The following is a 17,542-nucleotide window of genomic DNA, read 5'->3' as shown; positions in this document are numbered from 1 at the left end:
GCCCGCCCCTCTGTCTAGCAAAGCAGCACTCCTCCTTCCTCTTCCGGTTCTCGCAGAGTTTCGGTTACTTAGTAGGAGGCTGGGTTTTGGTAACTCCGGACAAGTGTCCAGTGGGGCCAGAGGTGGGCGGGGCTCCAGGGGGCGGGGCCTACTGAGCCTGGAGCACTAGAACTCATTCTAGAGACTGGGATCTCCTGACACCGGGAGTGGGCGGACCTGTCTCAACTAGGACCTCCGGAGCTCTGGCAGCGTGTGTGTGCTGGCTTGTCGACCCCCATCTTGAAAAAGGGCGCACTAACGAGGGCAACCCTTGGATTTCCAATGGCTAGAGGACTGCTTAGAATCGTCTGTTTGGGCTCCGGCTCTTATATTTGGAGTCTCCTTGTTTTGTGGCCAACTTGATGTGGGCCTCCGGAGGGTGAGCAGTAATGTGCTAATAATAGCTAGCACTTTTGAGCGCTTACTGTGTGCCTGGCAGTGCATTAAACACATATGTTTCTTATTTTAATTCTCACACCATCCCTGTAAGGTAGGTACTGTTAGTAAACGGTCAAGTATAGATAACCAGTGAGTAGTAGAGCCAAGACTCCGATCCTGGCACTGAATCACGATCCTATCTATAAACTGGTGAAAGAAAGCGACCAGTCTTTTTAGGATTTTATTTACCTAGATAGCAACATTATGATTATATTCAAGACAGATCAGGTTGCAGTCTATAAAGAAACTGCGTTAAGTCCCAGGGGCAAACAAAGTATAATCAGTGTCCAGAAGTAAAAGATGAATAACCAAAAGAGGGAATTACATAGATTAAGAACAATCTCTGAAGGCTGTGCTCCCTTCAAGGAAAAACCTGGTTCCATTTAGCTTCGATTCTGACATGTAATTTTCCCAAAATTAGTGTTATTCTGAAGGGAGCCTGTAGAAAAGTAGTCCTGATTTGGTAACTCTATGTCTTTGAACTTGAAACTAGTCCTTCCCAATTCAGAATTAGAGCCATTTTCCCTTTTTTAAATGGGTTTGCATTTGTCTGTCTAAACAGCTGGTCTGTAGAGCTGCCCTATCTGTTTTTTCTGTGCTCAACCATCATTAAGCTACTTCTTTGATAATGTAATACACAGAATGTCTAAAAGCCAACAGCTGTTCAGATCTGAAGGTCTGTGGGAGCCCGCCTACCAATGAGGTTGTTTGTCAGCGACACTAAATGATTTGGAGGACAAGCAGTAGGGTTACTGCAGGTTTTGACCAACTCGGATTCAAAGGACAACCCTCCCAAAGAATCAGGAGTGTCTGGAATGTCAAGTGGATGGAAGTCTCCCTGTGAAGGAGGAAGCGTTCTGATTGTGCTCTCTCTGAGCTGGCCCTTGAGGTTACCTTTAGGAGGTGATGCCTGCTTTTCATTTTCTGCAGAGGGACCCCAAGTAGCACGAAGCCATTTCGGTTTCCAGGTGTAGTTAGCTGGCAGAGAGAAAGCTGTTTGGGGTGACTGCCCCGTGTGGTTGTTCAGATCTATAGCATCACCTGGAAGGGAACAGTGACCTTTAGAGTAGTGGTTCCTTTTGCTGTCTTTGCCATCAATTTCTCTTTTTCCCCTCAACTGGTTACCATTAACTTCTTTTCCAGATATTTTATGAGTGTCTCCTTTATTACTTGAGTTGATGTTTTGAAGATGACCACCGGTAGTACTAAGCATACACATCTCAGAAAGTAGCGTTTCCTGTTCATCCAAAATGCCTTTGTCATCATTTCCACTGTGATTATCTGGATCTGTCTGAAATGCAGGTGGATTTAAACCAGGGTACGCTGCTGTGTGTGTTTGCTTTTCCACTAACAGACTGTAATCAGGTGCAGAAGAGAATCGTTTCAGTGAATTTGCAGATGTGTTTTGATATTTGGCAAGGTTTTGTTTTGACTTGTTGGTACAGAATTCATTATGTTCATCCTTCAATTTATATTGTCCCCAAAGCCCTCTTTTAATCTTTTTAAAACCTAGATGGAATATTTCTAGAACATTTAAGAAAAGTGAAACAGTAGCTATGGATTGCATAAATAATAGGAATATCGTCTTTTCTGTGGGTCTTGAGACAAAACAATCAATTATATTTGGACACGGGTGGCCGTGGCATTTAAATAGAGGCGCTAAGTGAAATCCATATAAAAGATACTGTCCAATCATGAACCCAACTTCAACCACAGAGCGAGTGAGAATGTGTATCACATAAGTGCAAAGCAAGGTTCCTCTGAGTGGAGCTTTATTTAGTTTCCTTTGCTCAAGCTGACGCAGTTCTTGCTCCAATCTCTTCCGATCCCCAGGCATTTCAAGCTCTACCTCCTCCAGTTCACCCCTCAGTTGAGCTTTCTTCATCTGCCTCTCCTTCTCCAGAACTCTCAGTTGGTACAAAGCATGGCCCATGTAGACCAGGGATGGTGAAGACACAAATATCACCTGCAAAACCCAGTATCTAATGAGGGAGATAGGAAAGGCCTGATCATAGCATACATTTCTGCAGCCGGGTTGTTCTGTATTACAGATGAAGCCAGACTGCTCATCATTCCAGACATCTTCAGCAGCTACACCCAGAACAAGCATTCGAAATATGAACAGGACGGTGAGCCACATCTTTCCAATCATGGTGGAGTGGATGTGAACTTCCTCCAGAATGCCTCCAAGGAAATTCCAGTCCCCCATGTTTATTTAGTCAGCCATCTTAGCTCTGAACCCCATCAAATAGGAGGCAGATAAATTCTTCCATTCTGAGGGGTGTGCTATTTCTTAAGGCAAACCTATGGCCAAAATATGAACAAAGCATCACTCTTTCAGTATGCTGGTCGCTCTACTTTTTTCCCTAGAAAGTTGTAATAATCTGTTACCAAGAATATGTTTAAGATGTCAGGAATATAAAATAATTTATGTTTAGACCTTACAATGCAATGGGGAAAAAAAAGATACCTGGAGGAGGGGTGTATATATTCCCTCCTATGAAGAATAGAATTATAGGAATTCCTGTAAGAAAAGAGTCTTCTTACTCAGCTGAAGTTTGTTGTTTTATTTTTTTTAACTGAGAACTTTTGGAGAGGTTCCTAAAACTACTGACTTGATATTACAAACCTATTAAGATTATTTTATATAAAAACTATAACCAAAGTCAATGATTTTAAAATCTCATTTATGCACAAAGGAAAAGGCATGTTTCATTTCTTAATCCAGTAAGATACAGCATTTAAAGAAACCAAAAGAAACAAATCTGGCTCTCACTATAAGAATGTAGAGTAGTTTTTTAATCCACATTTAAATGTCTAAATTCTAGTTTCTTTCTGGCAGTTTTTGAGCATTTTCAGAAATCATTTCAGTAATATATTTATGAATATTTATGGAATTATTACTAACTTTGCTGTGAAAATTTTCCAAAAATTCTCAACTATTTTGTACTACCAGGATGTTATTAGATATTGCTTGAAATAAATGGATCATTGGTATGGTGGTAGTATTATAGAAATTTTCATTATAACAGTATTTGACCTTTTTAAGACATGTAGCTTGCTTTGTGGAGGGAGCAGTGGGGCGAGTTATAATACAGATGCTTGGATTATGAGCCAGTAGGTTCCATATTAGAGTTGATACCCTAGGATATCTAAGAGAAAGTATATCCCAAAGGAAAGAAAAAAAGAGTGAATGTTTTCATTCACTTTCATTTAACATATAAATGTATGTCCTATATCCCTTATAGAAAGGGAAATGATACACAATCAAACAACATACTGGGATATTATAGCTACAAGATATGTGCATCACAAAAATCCTATGAAGTAGGTATGTTGTTCCCCCATTTCACAGATCAGGAAACTGAGGCACACCTTAAATTACCCAAGATTACACAGCTAGAACTGGTATTCAAACTCAATCACTGTGGCTCTAAAGTCAGCTCTTAACTGTTTTACTAAACTGTTATTTTTCCTCTCTAAGCACACTTGAAATTTTCATGAAAGAGATATTAAGAAATCATCTGTTTTCTCTTACAAGTTTAATTATTTACATTAGGTATGTCAAATAGTGAAAGTTTTGACTTTTTAAATAACAGGTTCTAGAGTCTTTAGTTCCTTTTTGAAAGCTTTATATAGTTCAGAAGACTTGCAGAAGCATCAAACTTCTAAAATTGAGTTGTATTCCTGAGATAGAGAAAATTTCTATTTGACTTTATTATGTTAATAGTACTATACTCTTTGACCCAACAATCCAAAGCATTTTAAAGTGTAAGCAAAGATATTATTCTTGTTGTTTATAATAATCATAACTTGAAAATATCCAAAATAATTATCAATACAAGAAAGACTGTATTGTTCATATAAATAATAGTACATCCACAGTGTGGTACTATGCAACCAATAGAAGTAATAAATATATACTAACATAAAAAGACATTGATATATCATTTCAGTAACATTCACATTATAAAATATAGAATAATGTGGCCCCATTATTGTAAATTTATTTATATGTAGAGATGCGTCCAATAAAGCCTAGGATACTCATCAAAATATTAACTATGATTATCTCTGGGTAGTGTGATTACAACTGACTTAATTTTTTTATAATTATATATATTTTAATTTTTTCTTTTACCATGAGCACTTTACTGTTAAAATCACCAAAGGAAATTAAAGGTTTTTTTTTTCCTTAAAGGACAAGTGCATGGTATTTCCTGAAAGAAGAAGTACTATTATTTAGCTTCAAATCTTAGGTCCTAAAGCTTTCATAGCAAATGACACAAATACTAATATACACAGATACAGTACTATAGAGTTCAAAAGAAAACAAAAAAATTTCAAATGACTCTTAATTAGCTAAGACAGAGAGATTAACACAGACCTTTCTCAGTTTAGGTAAATCTGAAGCAGATCATGCTTAAAAGTTATACCACAGCCATCTTCAGCTTAATCTCTGAATGTGTCCCTTTGCAGATGTAGAGCAGATTCAGTTTGGTTCAGTGCAGTGAGTGAGTCAGGCATCAGCTAATTCCTGCTTCATTCATTGAAGCAGGAATGTCTTCATTCCTGCTTCTAAAATAGCGCTACCCAATGGAACTTTTTTTTTTTAATCCGGTGGAACTTTTTGCAGCAATGTTGGAATAGACTCTGTCTGCACTGTCCAATAAGATGGCCACTAGAAACACATAGCTATTGAGCACTTGCAACGTGGCTTGTGTAACAGAGGCACTGAGTTTTAAATTTTATTTAATTTTAATTAAATGTAAATAGCTACATGTGCTTAGTGGCTACCTTATTGGGTAGCACACATAAAGAATATTTCCAACATTTCTAATACTACAGCACAGTTTAGGAGACTAAAATTATGAGCCCTAAATTAAGCTGAATAAATGGCTCCTCTATAATTCAGAGATGTCACATTTAAAACACCAGATGTTTGTGTGCTTTTTTAATGGTAACTTTGCCCCCCGGGGAACCCAGAAAGACATCACAGTTTTTGGTAATGTGAACGATGTTTCTAGTACCAAAATAATCTAACTAGATAATAACTTCTTAGTCATCAGTCTTAATAATCAATGGGTCATGTCCGATTTCATAGTTAGATGAATCCTGTTTCTCTGTCTAGTTTTCTATTATTAACAATTACATTGCACTTTAGGTCATTAACGATCTCTCTTCAGAGCTAGTGACCTAGTGGGTTGGCAATGGCAGATAAATATTTCTTCCCTGGGCTTCTTTGCCAACTATAGCTAATTTTCAAATTAAATGCAACCCTTTCATCAGGAAAATATATATATATATTCATATTTGTATATTATGTATTATATAAATTATATATTATGTGTAATATATAAATTGTTAGTAAACTTAAAAAACACTAAGCTTCATTAGTAGTCAGAGAAATACAAATTAAAATAAAGTATTATTTTTAACTATCAAAATGTAAATTTTTTCAAGTTTTATAATACCTGCTTTTGGCAAAAGTATGAGGAAGCTGTTACTCTCATATGCTATCAGTAAGAATATAAATGTATACAGCTGATTAAAAGGTAATTCAGGGGCTTCCCTGGTGGCGCAGTGGTTAAGAATCCGCCTACCAATGCAGAGTACACGGTTCAAGCCCTGGTCTGGGACGATCCCACATGCCGCAGAGCAACTAAGCTCGTGCACCACAACTACTGAGCCTGCGCTCTAGAGCCCATGAGCCACAACTACTGAGCCCGCGTGCCACAACTACTGAAGCCTGCATGCCTAGAGCCCGTGCTCCGCAACAGGAGACGCCACCGCAATGAGAAGCCAGCACACCGCAACGAAGAGTAGCCCCTGCTCGCCACAACTAGAGAAAGCCCCAGCAACAAAGACTCAACTGAGCCAAAAATTAATTAATTAATTTTTAAAAAGGTAATTTAGAGGGCTTCCCTGGTGGCGCAGTGGTTGAGAGTCCGCCTGCCGATGCAGGTGACGCAGGTTCGTGCCCGTCTGGGAGGATCCCACATGCCGTGGAGCGGCTGGGCCTGTGAGCCATGGCCGTTGGGCCTGCGCGTCCGGAGCCTGTGCTCCGCGATGGGAGAGGCCACAACAGGGAGAGGCCCACATACCGCAAAAAAAAAAAAGGTAATTTAGGGAATTCCCTGGTGGTCCAGTGGTTAGGACTTGGAGCTTTCACTGCCATGGCCCGCGTTCAATCCTTGGTCAGGGAACTAAGATCCCACAAGCCACGTGGCACGGCCAAAAAAAAAAAAAGTTAGTTTAAATCTATCAGAATTAACATAGCATTTCTGCTTCTGGATGCTTGAAATATCCATTCATTCATTCATTCATTCATTCTCAAAGACACACTGCACGTACTAGGATGTTCACATAGCACTGTTGGTAATAGTACAAAATCAGCAACAACTTAAGTGTTCAATAGAGGAATGGTTAAATAAACTATTACATCTTTATCATTAGCAATTCAGAGAATAAAGATCTCTAGGAACTAACAGAAAGATCCCTAAGTCATATTATAAAACAAGCTACAGAACAATACATGTAGTGTGATCTCATTTATCTTGTTAAAAACCTTCATTTCAGGGCTTCCCTGGTGGCGCAGTGGTTGAGAGCCCGCCTGCCGATGCAGGGGACACCGGTTCGTGCCCCGGTCCGGGAGGATCCCACATGCCGCGGAGCGGCTGGGCCTGTGAGCCATGGCTGCTGAGCCTGCGCGTCCGGAGCCTGTGCTCCGCAACGGGAGAGGCCACAGAAGTGAAAGGCCCGTGTACCGCAAAAAAAAAACAAAAACAAAAAAAAACAAAAAACCACTTCATTTCATATGTACATTTAAATAGCTAAAACAGCGAGATTAACCCAAACCTTTCTTAGTTTAGGTAAATCTGAGAAGCAAATCATGCTTTGAGAAGTTATACCAAAGTCATCTTCAACTTGTTCTCTGAATTTATCCCTTGGGGGGCATAGAGCAGATTCAGTGCAGTTCAATGCAATGAGTGAGTCAGCCATCAACTGAAAGCCATTTCCCTTTCTGCTCATCCTGAGTCGAAAAAGGTCTAGGAGAATATACACCCAACTGTTGACAATGGTCATCACAAGGGAAAAGAGCAGGTTTGGGGTGGAAAGGTAAAAGAGTTTCTAAGTTCTTTGTTTAACCAAGAACATAACTGTATTCTCATACTCAAATTTTAAAGAATTCTGAAACAAATCCCAGATCAGCTTTTCTCAAAATGCTAAAATACTACTTTTCTCACTATAATTAAGCATGTATCCTCCTTTCAGAATACAGCAACATGTTTAGATGGGTTTTAAATAAAACATGCTTATGATAAAAGAAGAAAAAATTGTATTTCCTGCGTTCAGGTGACCTAAAACTACTATTTTGGAAAAAGAATGGCCAGCAATCTGGGTTCCATACAAGAAAAGGACACAGGCATCCCAGCTTTCAGATATGACATTTTACCTTTTGTAGATACCCACTCATAGAAGAACCACTAGCCACGTAAAGGATGAGAATCTTATCATAGATGAGACTCCAAAAAAAGTCCAGGTACATAGTGTGCACGAGAAAGGTAGTTCCAGGTTCCTTGGGATCCTAGACTCACTATTCAAATCTTTTTGTTTTGTTTTGTTTGGCTGCGTTGGGTCTTTGTTGCTGCACATGGGCTTTCTCTAGTTGCAGCGAGTGGGACTACTCATTGCAGTGGCTTCTTGTTGCGGAGCACGGGCTCTAGGCAAGTGGGCTTCAGTAGTTGCAGCACGCGGGCTCAGTAGTTGTGGCACACGGGCTTAGTTGCCCACACTATTTGAATCTTAAACTAGCAATCCAGAGAATTCTTCTATAAGGTATTTCTACCATGCTTGGTACACCCTCAGAAAGGTTTCTTCCCATACTCCCATGATACTATTTTTTTAATATATTTATTTATTTATTTATTTGGCTGTGTTGGGTCTTTGTTGCTGTGCGCGGGCTTTCTCTAGTTGCGGGGAGCGGGGGCTACTCTTCATTGCGGTGCGCGGGCTTCTCATTGCGGTGGCTTCTTTTGTTGCGGAGCACGGGCTCTAGGCGTGCAGGCTTCAGTAGTTGTGGCGCGTGGACTCAGTAGTTGTGGCTCGCAGGCTCTAGAGAGCAGGCTCAGTAGTTGTGGCGCACGGGCTTAGTTGCTCTGCAGCATGTGGGATCTTCCTGGACCAGGGCTCGAACCCGTGTCCCCTGCATTGGCAGGCAGATTCTTAACCACTGCGCCACCAGGGAAACCCCGCCATGATACAATAAACTTTTGGTATTTGGGGAACACAGCACTGATAGACCAGGAGGGCAGGAGAATATGGGCTGTCAAGTCATTACCAACCTTTAAATCCTGCCCCCTCTTAGACAAGTTACTTGATTTTTTGTAAGAGTTCCCATATCCTCCTCTCTAAGACACAGAGTAATAGCTGCCTTCCTGGGTTGTTAAAAAGATGAGCAATAATGCATATAAAGCACCCCAAACAGTGACTTATCTACTCGAACGGTGATGGAAAGTGATAATCAATAGTCTGACAGATGTGAAAAGTTTTTATTTTCAGCATAGAACATTATTTGTGGATTCTATCAAGCAATCTCTGTAGTATACCCTCCTAGGAGAGTAAGTCTCTTACATACCCTCATGCAGCACGCCTGGGAAAGAGCCAATCTTTGGTTCTCACTTCCCTTCCCTTTTCTTTCTTCCTCTTCCCCCTCATGCACAGGCGAGCCCCTTCCTTAAACCCTGACTCCTTTTGTAAGCAGTCTTTGAAACTGGCGACTTCAAGGGTGTTTTGTCCTCTTTATAAAATTGTTAGCATTTGCTGGGACTTCTTTGTTTCTTCATAGAGAGTTCTCCAGTTTTTTCCCAGATGGCTCTTTTTATTAATTGGTTTGTGTTAGGGGCAGGTCAGTTCGCTGGGGAAAGGAAAATGTTGAAAAACACAGCAAATAAGACGCAAGCTAAATAAGCTGCAATTGCTATCCAAAACCTTGGATCTTTCAGCAGTGCCTTATCAAAGCAGCTGAACACGGTATAACCAATGGACATCCCAGCAAATCCACCTGCAATGTGAGCTGCAAAAGACACCTTGAGAAAAAAGGGGAAAAAATGGGAATAAGTAAAGAAAATGTTAATTGCATATTTCAGCTGTTTAAGAAACAAATACCATCCCAGTCAAAGAGTCTTAAAAGTCTGAACAGCAAGGTGGTGAGACAAAAGAGACAAAAAAACTCCATGTGCACAGAGAGGAGATATTCCAAATCATGCAAAGCTAAAAAAATATCAGTTCACTGGCTCTGAGTACACAAGACAGAACCATCATTTCTCTTTATTCTTGGTCATCATTGTGTTTAGGATGGTTCTGTATAAGGCCAACCAAGAGAGTAAGAGTTGAGGTGCCACGAGGGATCTCTATAGGAGCATAATCTGATCCCACATAAATGGCATGTCTAAATTAAAAAATACACACAGATAGTCAAACAGAAACTACCAAATTCAAAGACCAATTTCAATAAAACTGGAAATCTTTGTCAGTTTTCTTTTTATTGTAAATTCATCTGGACCCAAATTATTGCTGCTTTCCAATCTGCATTTTATTCTCTGTGAAGTCCCTTCACTCCTGTTTTTTGGAATAGCTACCAGTATAGCAGGTGCAGAGAACTAGAGCCAGTTGTCAGGGCTATGAGAGAGAGAAGTGAAAAGGACAATCTAAAAGGCTGATTTCCTCAGGAATTTTCTTAACTTCCAAGTGTAAAACTGACTGTCCTAAATCTCAGAATTGTTGCCCCTATTTGGTGACCCTTTTTAGCTATTGATATGATAGGTAATTTAAAAAATAATAAACTGAACTCACCGGGGACCCATTTGCAGGGACAAAGAACCTTCTGTAGAGAGCAAATCCCATGTCCGACACAACTAGAAGGGAAAACAGCCCAGTGAAGCCCCACGATCTCCAAAATAGTGCACCAGTTATTTTTGGTTCCCCTCTAGCAACGGTAGCAACGTTTATTGAGACTTACTCTGTGCTAGGTACTGTTCTAAGAGTTTTACATGTACTAACCTGCATTATTAATCCTCACAACAACCCCATGAAATAGGTACTATCATTATCCCATTTTGTAGATGTATTGATCCAAGAAGTATTTATTGATTATCTCCCATGTGCCAGGCACTACTCTAGATGGTGGAGATACTGCCGTGAACAGATCAGACTGCCTCATGGAACTGAAAGTCTAGTTGGGGAAAGCAAATGAATAAGTAAAACATACAATATTGTCAAATGGTGCTTAGTGCTATGGAGAACACACAAAGAGAAGAAGGAGAATTGGGAATGCTGGGAGTAGGGTGTGATTTTTTTTTTTTTTTTGCGGTACGCGGGCCTCTCACTGTTGTGGCCTCTCCCATTGCGGAGCACAGGCTCCAGACGTGCAGGCTCAGTGGCCATGGCTCATGGGCCTAGCCGCTCCATGGCATGTGGGATCTTCCCGGACCGGGGCACGAACCCGTGTCCCCTGCATGGGCAGGCGGACTCTCAACCACTGTACCACCAGGGAAGCCCTAGGGTATCATTTTTAACTGGAGAGTCAGGGAGGATCTCAAGGAGAATATGGCATTTGATAGAGATAAGGGAGCAAGCCATGCTGACCTTTGAAGTAAGAGTCCTCTAGGCAGAGGGAAGTGCAAAGTCCCTAAGGCAGGACCATCCGCCTGGTGTGTTTGAGGAATACCAAAGCAGTTGATCTGGTCGCATAGGTGGTTTTCAAAGGATGGTTCCCTGCCCCACTGGGATCCCAGCATCACTGGGAACTTACTAGAAATGAAAATTCTCAGGCCCACCCCAGACTTACTGAACCAGAAACTCTAAAGGTAGGGCTCGGCAGTCTGTGTTTTTTAACAAGACCTTCGGGTGATTCTGGACTAAAGTTAGGGATAAAGTAGTAGGTGATGAGATCAAACAGAAGCAGATGTAGATCGTGTAGGGCCCTTATGACCACTGTAAGGACTTTGACTTTTACGCTTTGAAGCTTTTGAGCACAGGAGTGACATGTCCGGCTTATGTTTTTAAAAGATGATTCTGGCTGCTGGGTAGGAAACATATTCTAAGGAAGCAAAGACAGGAGCAAGCAGACAAGCTACTTACTACGACTGCAGCAACCCAAGTGAGGAATGACGGTGGCGCTTTATACATAAAGAAACCAAAACACAGAGGTTAAGGACTTGCCCAAGGCTGCCCATCTCAGAGGCAGTAGTGGGATTTGGGAGGCTTCACTCTCACCCACCACACTAATCGCCTCTGATTGCCATCAGGAGAACAGAAGATGGGCCCAAAAAGGAAATGAGTCCACATTTTCTAATGGAACACTGAGAGCCAGAACTTAGACATTCCCCAAATAAGTCAGACCTCTGATGCTAAAAGAGCTTCCAGGTTTCTCGGCTTAGAAGAACTCTGCCCTACATGTGCACTTGGAAACATCTCCTACAGCTGTCACATTCCACATCCATCCCCCAATTCCCTGTGCTCTACTTAGTGAATGTCCTAGGAGACAGAAAGACCTAGTCCTTGCCTTTGGGAAAACAGCATCAGGACCATGTGTTCTGGCTAGTTTCCCTTTCAATACAGTATTGACACTGAAGTCACTGGATAGAAATTGAGGTCGAGGAGAAGTACTCAATGTTAATTTAATTGTAAATGACTATCACACAAAATGCTGGATAAATGTGGCTATATTGTTTTTTCGATCATTTGCAATTCCTGATCCAGGGTAAATAACAGAGATAGGACTAGAAAAGTATAAGAAAACCACGGCTGGAAAACAGGGTTGACTTACTGGAAACAGTTTGGTCCAGTTTTCCACAGTAGGAGACCTCCTTTCAAAAACTCTTTGTAACCCTTAGCATGTCAATTTCTCCGTTCAATTTCTCTCTTGTTTTGGCCACTTCTGACTTACACCTGCCTGGCCCTTTCTGCTTCCCGGGGGAGTTTACTTCTAAGCTGCTGCAGTCTCTAAACTGAGACCTGTCTTCCCACCTGAAAAGAAGCCCTCATTCCAATAAACCAAATCACTGTCTTCAATAAAATTTGACACTCATTTTAAGGGAGCTGCCTTTATACGGATTTTTTTGAAGGATGAAAATGTGAGATTTCCTGAACTTTTTCCGGGGAAGGTCAGTTGCTTTGTTAGAAAACAGATCCAACAAATAATGCTTAATGAAGGAAGGTCCTAGGGCCAATTGTCCTTCACAATTAGGAATAATATTTACCATTAAAAAAAAAACAAAAAACTATACATTTTCCCAAGGAAACATGTTTAAAATTAAAATGTACTTGTATTTCATTAATCCAGAGTTTGTTCTAACTTCTCTCATTTACAATAGTAGGTAAACCAGGCCAAAGAACTTTTAGAAATGGCCTGTGGGGAAGGTTGATGTTAGTGTGTCCTACCTATGTTTGTAGGATATAATAAAAGCACATCATTCAGTGATTGTATGACTTACCTCAAGAATGACAAAATGTTTAAAGCAACTATACCCCAATTAAAAAAAGAAAAGAAAGAATGACAGAATGTTACATAAACTATATTTGGAGATAACCCTGTGCATGAGGAAAGGGCTTTTACTCCAACATTAAAGGGTATTAGAGTATTAAAACCTTTTCCTCACTGAGGGTTTGAGACTTATTTTACAAAAGTCATTCATAATTACCTGAAAGAAACAGATTGACTGATGACCCAGATAACTTGTGTAAGAATATTTTTCTGTCTAAGGACTTGTCCCTTGGTTCTGGTTGTGACTCAGACGGCTCTGCCTGCACAGCAACTCTCCTAACTAACTCCTAGACATCCGTCCTCCTTTCTGTGCTGACTAGTTTCCCTCACTTTTTGGATTTCTTATGGAGAAAAACAGTATATATGGTATGGTATAAACTAGAAACAAGTCACTTCTTTTCTCTCGGGATGAAATATTGTTTTTACAGTTAAACCGTTCATGAACGTAATTTAGTCTCTTTTTTGACCTCTTGATACCAATTTGCAGAATCATTTTTTCCTACTATGTGGACAGCCAAAAGCTTAGCCTGTATCAAGTGTCACTTCTGTCTTGGCCTTCAAGTCTGAGCCAACAGTCTGGCCCCAGGGTCAGCCTTCTCCCCGCACCCTCCACGCAGATACAGCTTCAGCAGGTGCAGATCCAGAAATACAAGTTACCAGCTCTGCCTTCACTCTTGTTTGCTTCTACTCTGTATGGCCTGCCACCCGTCCAAAATCCTGACTTTCAGACACGCCGAAAATTCCACCTCTTCTCCAGACTGAACGTACTTCCTAAATTCTTTCAGCATGTAATTCTAGACTATCATTCCTGGAGATTTCCAAAGCCACATCAGTCATGCTCCTACTTCCCTGACCCCTCTCTTCCTTCACCTCTGCTCTCATTTTCAATCCTCAGCCACCATTCCATGCTTATATCCTAGATCAGTTTTTTTTTTAATCTGAAATCGAGGAAGAAAATGGATTATATGAATGGTTTTCAAGCTTTGCCTTTCTGACAAAATCATACGCAGAATCTAATGTATGAACAAGAAAAATCCAGTATATAAAACATAAATGACAGCAGAAAGTAACATAACATTTTAAATCAACTATACTCCAATAAAAAATTTTTTTAAATAAAAAAATTTTAAAAATCCAGGGGCTTCCCTGGAGCCGCAGTGGTTAAGAATCTCCCTGCCAATGCAGGGACACGGGTTCGAGCCCTGGTCCGGGAAGATCCCACACGCCGCAGAGCAACTAAGCCTATGCGCCACAACTACTGAAGCCCGCGTGCCTAGAGCTCGTGCTCCACAACAAGAGAAGCCACCTCAATGAGAAGCCCGCACACTGCAACAAAGAGTAGCCCTCGCCGCAACTAGAGAAAAACCTGCGTGCAGCAACGAAGACCCAACGCAGCCAAAGATAAATAAATTAAATAAATATTTTTAAATATATATATATTTTTTTAAAAATCCATAAACGATGGTATTGTGGTTGAAGTGGACGGAGTGCCTCGAGCCCTACTCTCTTGACTCCCCCGCACTCCAGAAAGAAACAGAGCCACCTCTAAGAACCACCCACCAGGGTCTGTGAAAACTCCATTCACAGCTGTCTGCTTAGGGCTATGAAGACAAACCATTCTTTCTGACTCTAGGCTGATGGTCATCCTACTCGTTAGTGTTTGGGAAATGTGAGAAGGTCTTCTGAAGGTTGAACCCATAAAATTGAAGGTGTGAAGTGTTCGCAAAACACACTTACTTATAAGGATGATGATGAGTAGTCTGATAATTCCAAAGGCAGGAATCATTTCTCGAAAATTCTTACAAAGAAATAAATAATAATATAAGCTATCTATTGGCAAACAAAACTTCAACTGTCCTCCCCCTTCATCTGCTTTATCATTTAAAATAAAGTGTGAGTGTCACATATTTGCAAAACAAAGCATCGGTGTAACAGCCCAGTTTTCAAATGCATTTGGGAAGCACAATGCTGGTGCACTTTGGAGTGAAAATGAAACATGATATGAAATTCCTTGATATAAAGTAGACACAATTTTATTAGCAGGAAATAATCTAAATATAAGTAATAACAAATCAACACTTATTATGTCATAGATAGTTAATGCATGTTGTCAAACTAAATCTGATGAAACATTCCAAGTTTTTTGGTTAATATTCATTTGATACATCTTTACCCTCTTTCTAAGTAGGAGTTAGCAAAGACAACTAAAATTTGAGTATTACCTTTATTTTTTTAGATAATTTCAAAAAATTTTAAATGTCAGTTGGTCCAAAAACAACCCAGTTGGATTTTAGCTTTGAAAAATCTCACGCCACCAGCTTGCAGTACCCTCGTGTGTTACTAGAGGACAGAGCAGACTCAGAAAGATACTCCCACTTCAGCCCGAGTTACCTCTCCCTTCCCTTTCAAGTTAACTCTCTTCCCAGAGATGCTGAAATAGCTGTGTTTATTCTAAATCAATTATTTTCAAATTGTTGTGACCATGACCTACAGTAACAAATAATTTACGTAACACACATAAATAAATAGTACTTATCCTTATTACACGTGATGTGTACTGAAATTTTTGTTTGTAAAGGGATTTTCACAATCCCTTCAGCTGTGTTCACAACCACTAATGGGTTGCAATCCAAAGTTTGAATTGAATTGAATTGAATTCTAAATGACTTCTATTTTTTGAACAGTTTTTTAATTGATTCATATTTCTTCCTCCTAGAGTATCTTTAAAGCACACCTATGTGGTTAAAGGGTTAATTTAGTCAGGATTTTAGCCTGTTTTAAAAAGTGGTTGGCATCTCACATACTATATCATGGGCGTGTAAAATGGTATGCAACTTTGGAGGCATTTATCAATGAAAATGTAAAGCCTTCACCCAGTAAATCCACTTCTAGGAATTTACCTGCAAAAAGAATCACACAAATGCAAAAAGATAGGTGTGAAAGAACATTCCTTACAGCATTATTTTGAAATGTGAAAAGCTGTAATCACCCGAGATTTCTTTTCAATTAAGGATTAAATGTCAGGATACAGCTATATAGAGCGTGATGTGGAGCGCCTGAAAAGACTGAGCTGGATTTCTGTGTATTGCCATGAGTAGATAGGATACTTTATGTTAAGATGCAGAACAATATAAGGGTAGTTCCATTTTTGTAGCATTACTATTGGTAGAATTTTGAATACACATAGAAAATGTCTGAAAGGATGTATATCAAACTGTTAACAGATACTAAATTGGGAACTTTGACTTCCTATTTTTCAATTTTGAATTTTATTTAATATTCATTATTTTTGAGATCGGGAGAAAAAAATAAAGATAAAATATGAAAGGAAAACTCTTGTGGCCAAATGGAAGATGTGTTCTTAGTAAATATTGATAAATGAAGATGCCCTGAACCAAATACCAGTAATTGTTTTAAAAAAACATATATAAGGTCCATAGATGCCACTCCCAAAGTTCTTACCACTAGAACATTCATGAAATAGCCTCCCATCAGAGCATAGACTCCTCCTGAAGCACCCACAAGAGATTTGAGTGGGTCAAAGATGGAGCTGGCTAGAGATCCTAAAGAAATAAAACACAAAGAATTAGATATGACTATAAAAATCATGAAGGATAAATCTTTCTAATCTAAGGTAAAAGTTGGGGAAGCTTGGACAATTATATTAACAAACAACAAATTCACCTTGTCCCTTCCATACTAGAAAAGTATAGCTATGTGGGCTAACTCCCTCAATTTTTATGAAACATTAAATGTTCAATATGAAGACAGTATAATGGTGATAAAAACACAGGCTCTGGAGCCAGAATAACCAACTGTGACTTGAGCAAGTTTCTTAACGTCTCTGTGCCTTAGTTTCCCTGTTTACAAAATGGGGGTATTAATAGAACTTACCTCAATGGGTTGTCAGGAGAAGTAAATGAGTTTATATGTGCATCATGCTTAGAACACTCTGTGACATGTATTTTATACTTGTTAGCCATTGTTTCAAAATATCCTACATGTTCAGCCAAAACTATCAAAACACCTGAGACATTCCGACATTTTATTATCTAAAGGCTAGCTTTCTCATGGAGTCAAGATGTGGTCTCAGAATCCTTCTTAACATACTATTCAGCCACATTCACCAGGCAAGATGAAACCTATTGCTAACCCAATCTTATATTGCCTGAACCAAAACAAGACTTTAGAACCACCTTATGAAACTCTGAGGTGTTCTCTCTGTACTGCTTAGTTCTATTACTCATTCTCTTGCCTTCAAGGCCCTCCTTCATTCCTTAGGATACAACACAATACAATACCTACTTTATGCAAAAAAGACAAAGTGTCTGACCTTAGGAATCTTACAAATGGATGAGCAAACGGTTATCATAAAATGCAGAATATAACAACTACTATGATTTTTTTTAATGTAATAAATTTGCTATGGAAGCATTTAGGGAAGAACGACTTTCTCAGCAGAGAGGTGGAAGCCCTGCTACTCTGAGAGGAGGGAGACAGCATTTTGATTAAACTCTG

General features: G+C 39.8%; 2 protein-coding genes across 7 annotated transcripts in view; both read right to left on the bottom strand.

Annotated features, from left to right (window-relative positions):
• On the bottom strand, positions 1-7,070 carry GJA9 (gap junction protein alpha 9). Its single transcript, XM_019938083.3, has one exon. The coding sequence runs from the start codon at positions 2,684-2,686 to the stop codon at positions 1,142-1,144; it is 1,545 nt and encodes a 514-aa protein (XP_019793642.1). The 5' UTR covers positions 2,687-7,070; the 3' UTR covers positions 1-1,141.
• A 1,945-nt stretch (positions 7,071-9,015) lies between these two features.
• Positions 9,016-17,542, bottom strand: part of RHBDL2 (rhomboid like 2) — a 55,767-nt gene continuing 47,240 nt past the window's right edge. For 3 of the 6 annotated variants that reach the window (XM_033837653.2, XM_033837659.2, XM_033837658.2), the window contains 4 exons: positions 16,487-16,587; positions 14,762-14,822; positions 10,333-10,394; positions 9,016-9,566 (listed from right to left, as the gene is read on the bottom strand). In XM_033837653.2, the coding sequence (XP_033693544.1) occupies positions 9,387-9,566; positions 10,333-10,394; positions 14,762-14,822; positions 16,487-16,587 (404 nt within the window). In that variant the 3' untranslated portion in view covers positions 9,016-9,386. The remainder of the gene's footprint in view (positions 9,567-10,332; positions 10,395-14,761; positions 14,823-16,486; positions 16,588-17,542) is intronic. The other 3 variants (XM_033837667.2, XM_033837666.2, XM_033837664.2) reach the window with 3 other exon arrangements.

This window comes from Tursiops truncatus, chromosome 1 (assembly GCF_011762595.2).
Source record: "Tursiops truncatus isolate mTurTru1 chromosome 1, mTurTru1.mat.Y, whole genome shotgun sequence".
Taxonomy (NCBI): domain Eukaryota; kingdom Metazoa; phylum Chordata; class Mammalia; order Artiodactyla; family Delphinidae; genus Tursiops; species Tursiops truncatus.
The sequence above is the reverse complement of the archived record's forward strand: the minus strand, read 5'-3'. Positions and strand labels throughout refer to the sequence as shown.

Excerpts from the sequence above, each read along its gene's own strand:
- GJA9 (XM_019938083.3), bottom strand. The coding sequence starts at position 2,686 with ATGGGGGACTGGAATTTCCTTGGAGGCATTCTGGAGGAAGTTCACATC.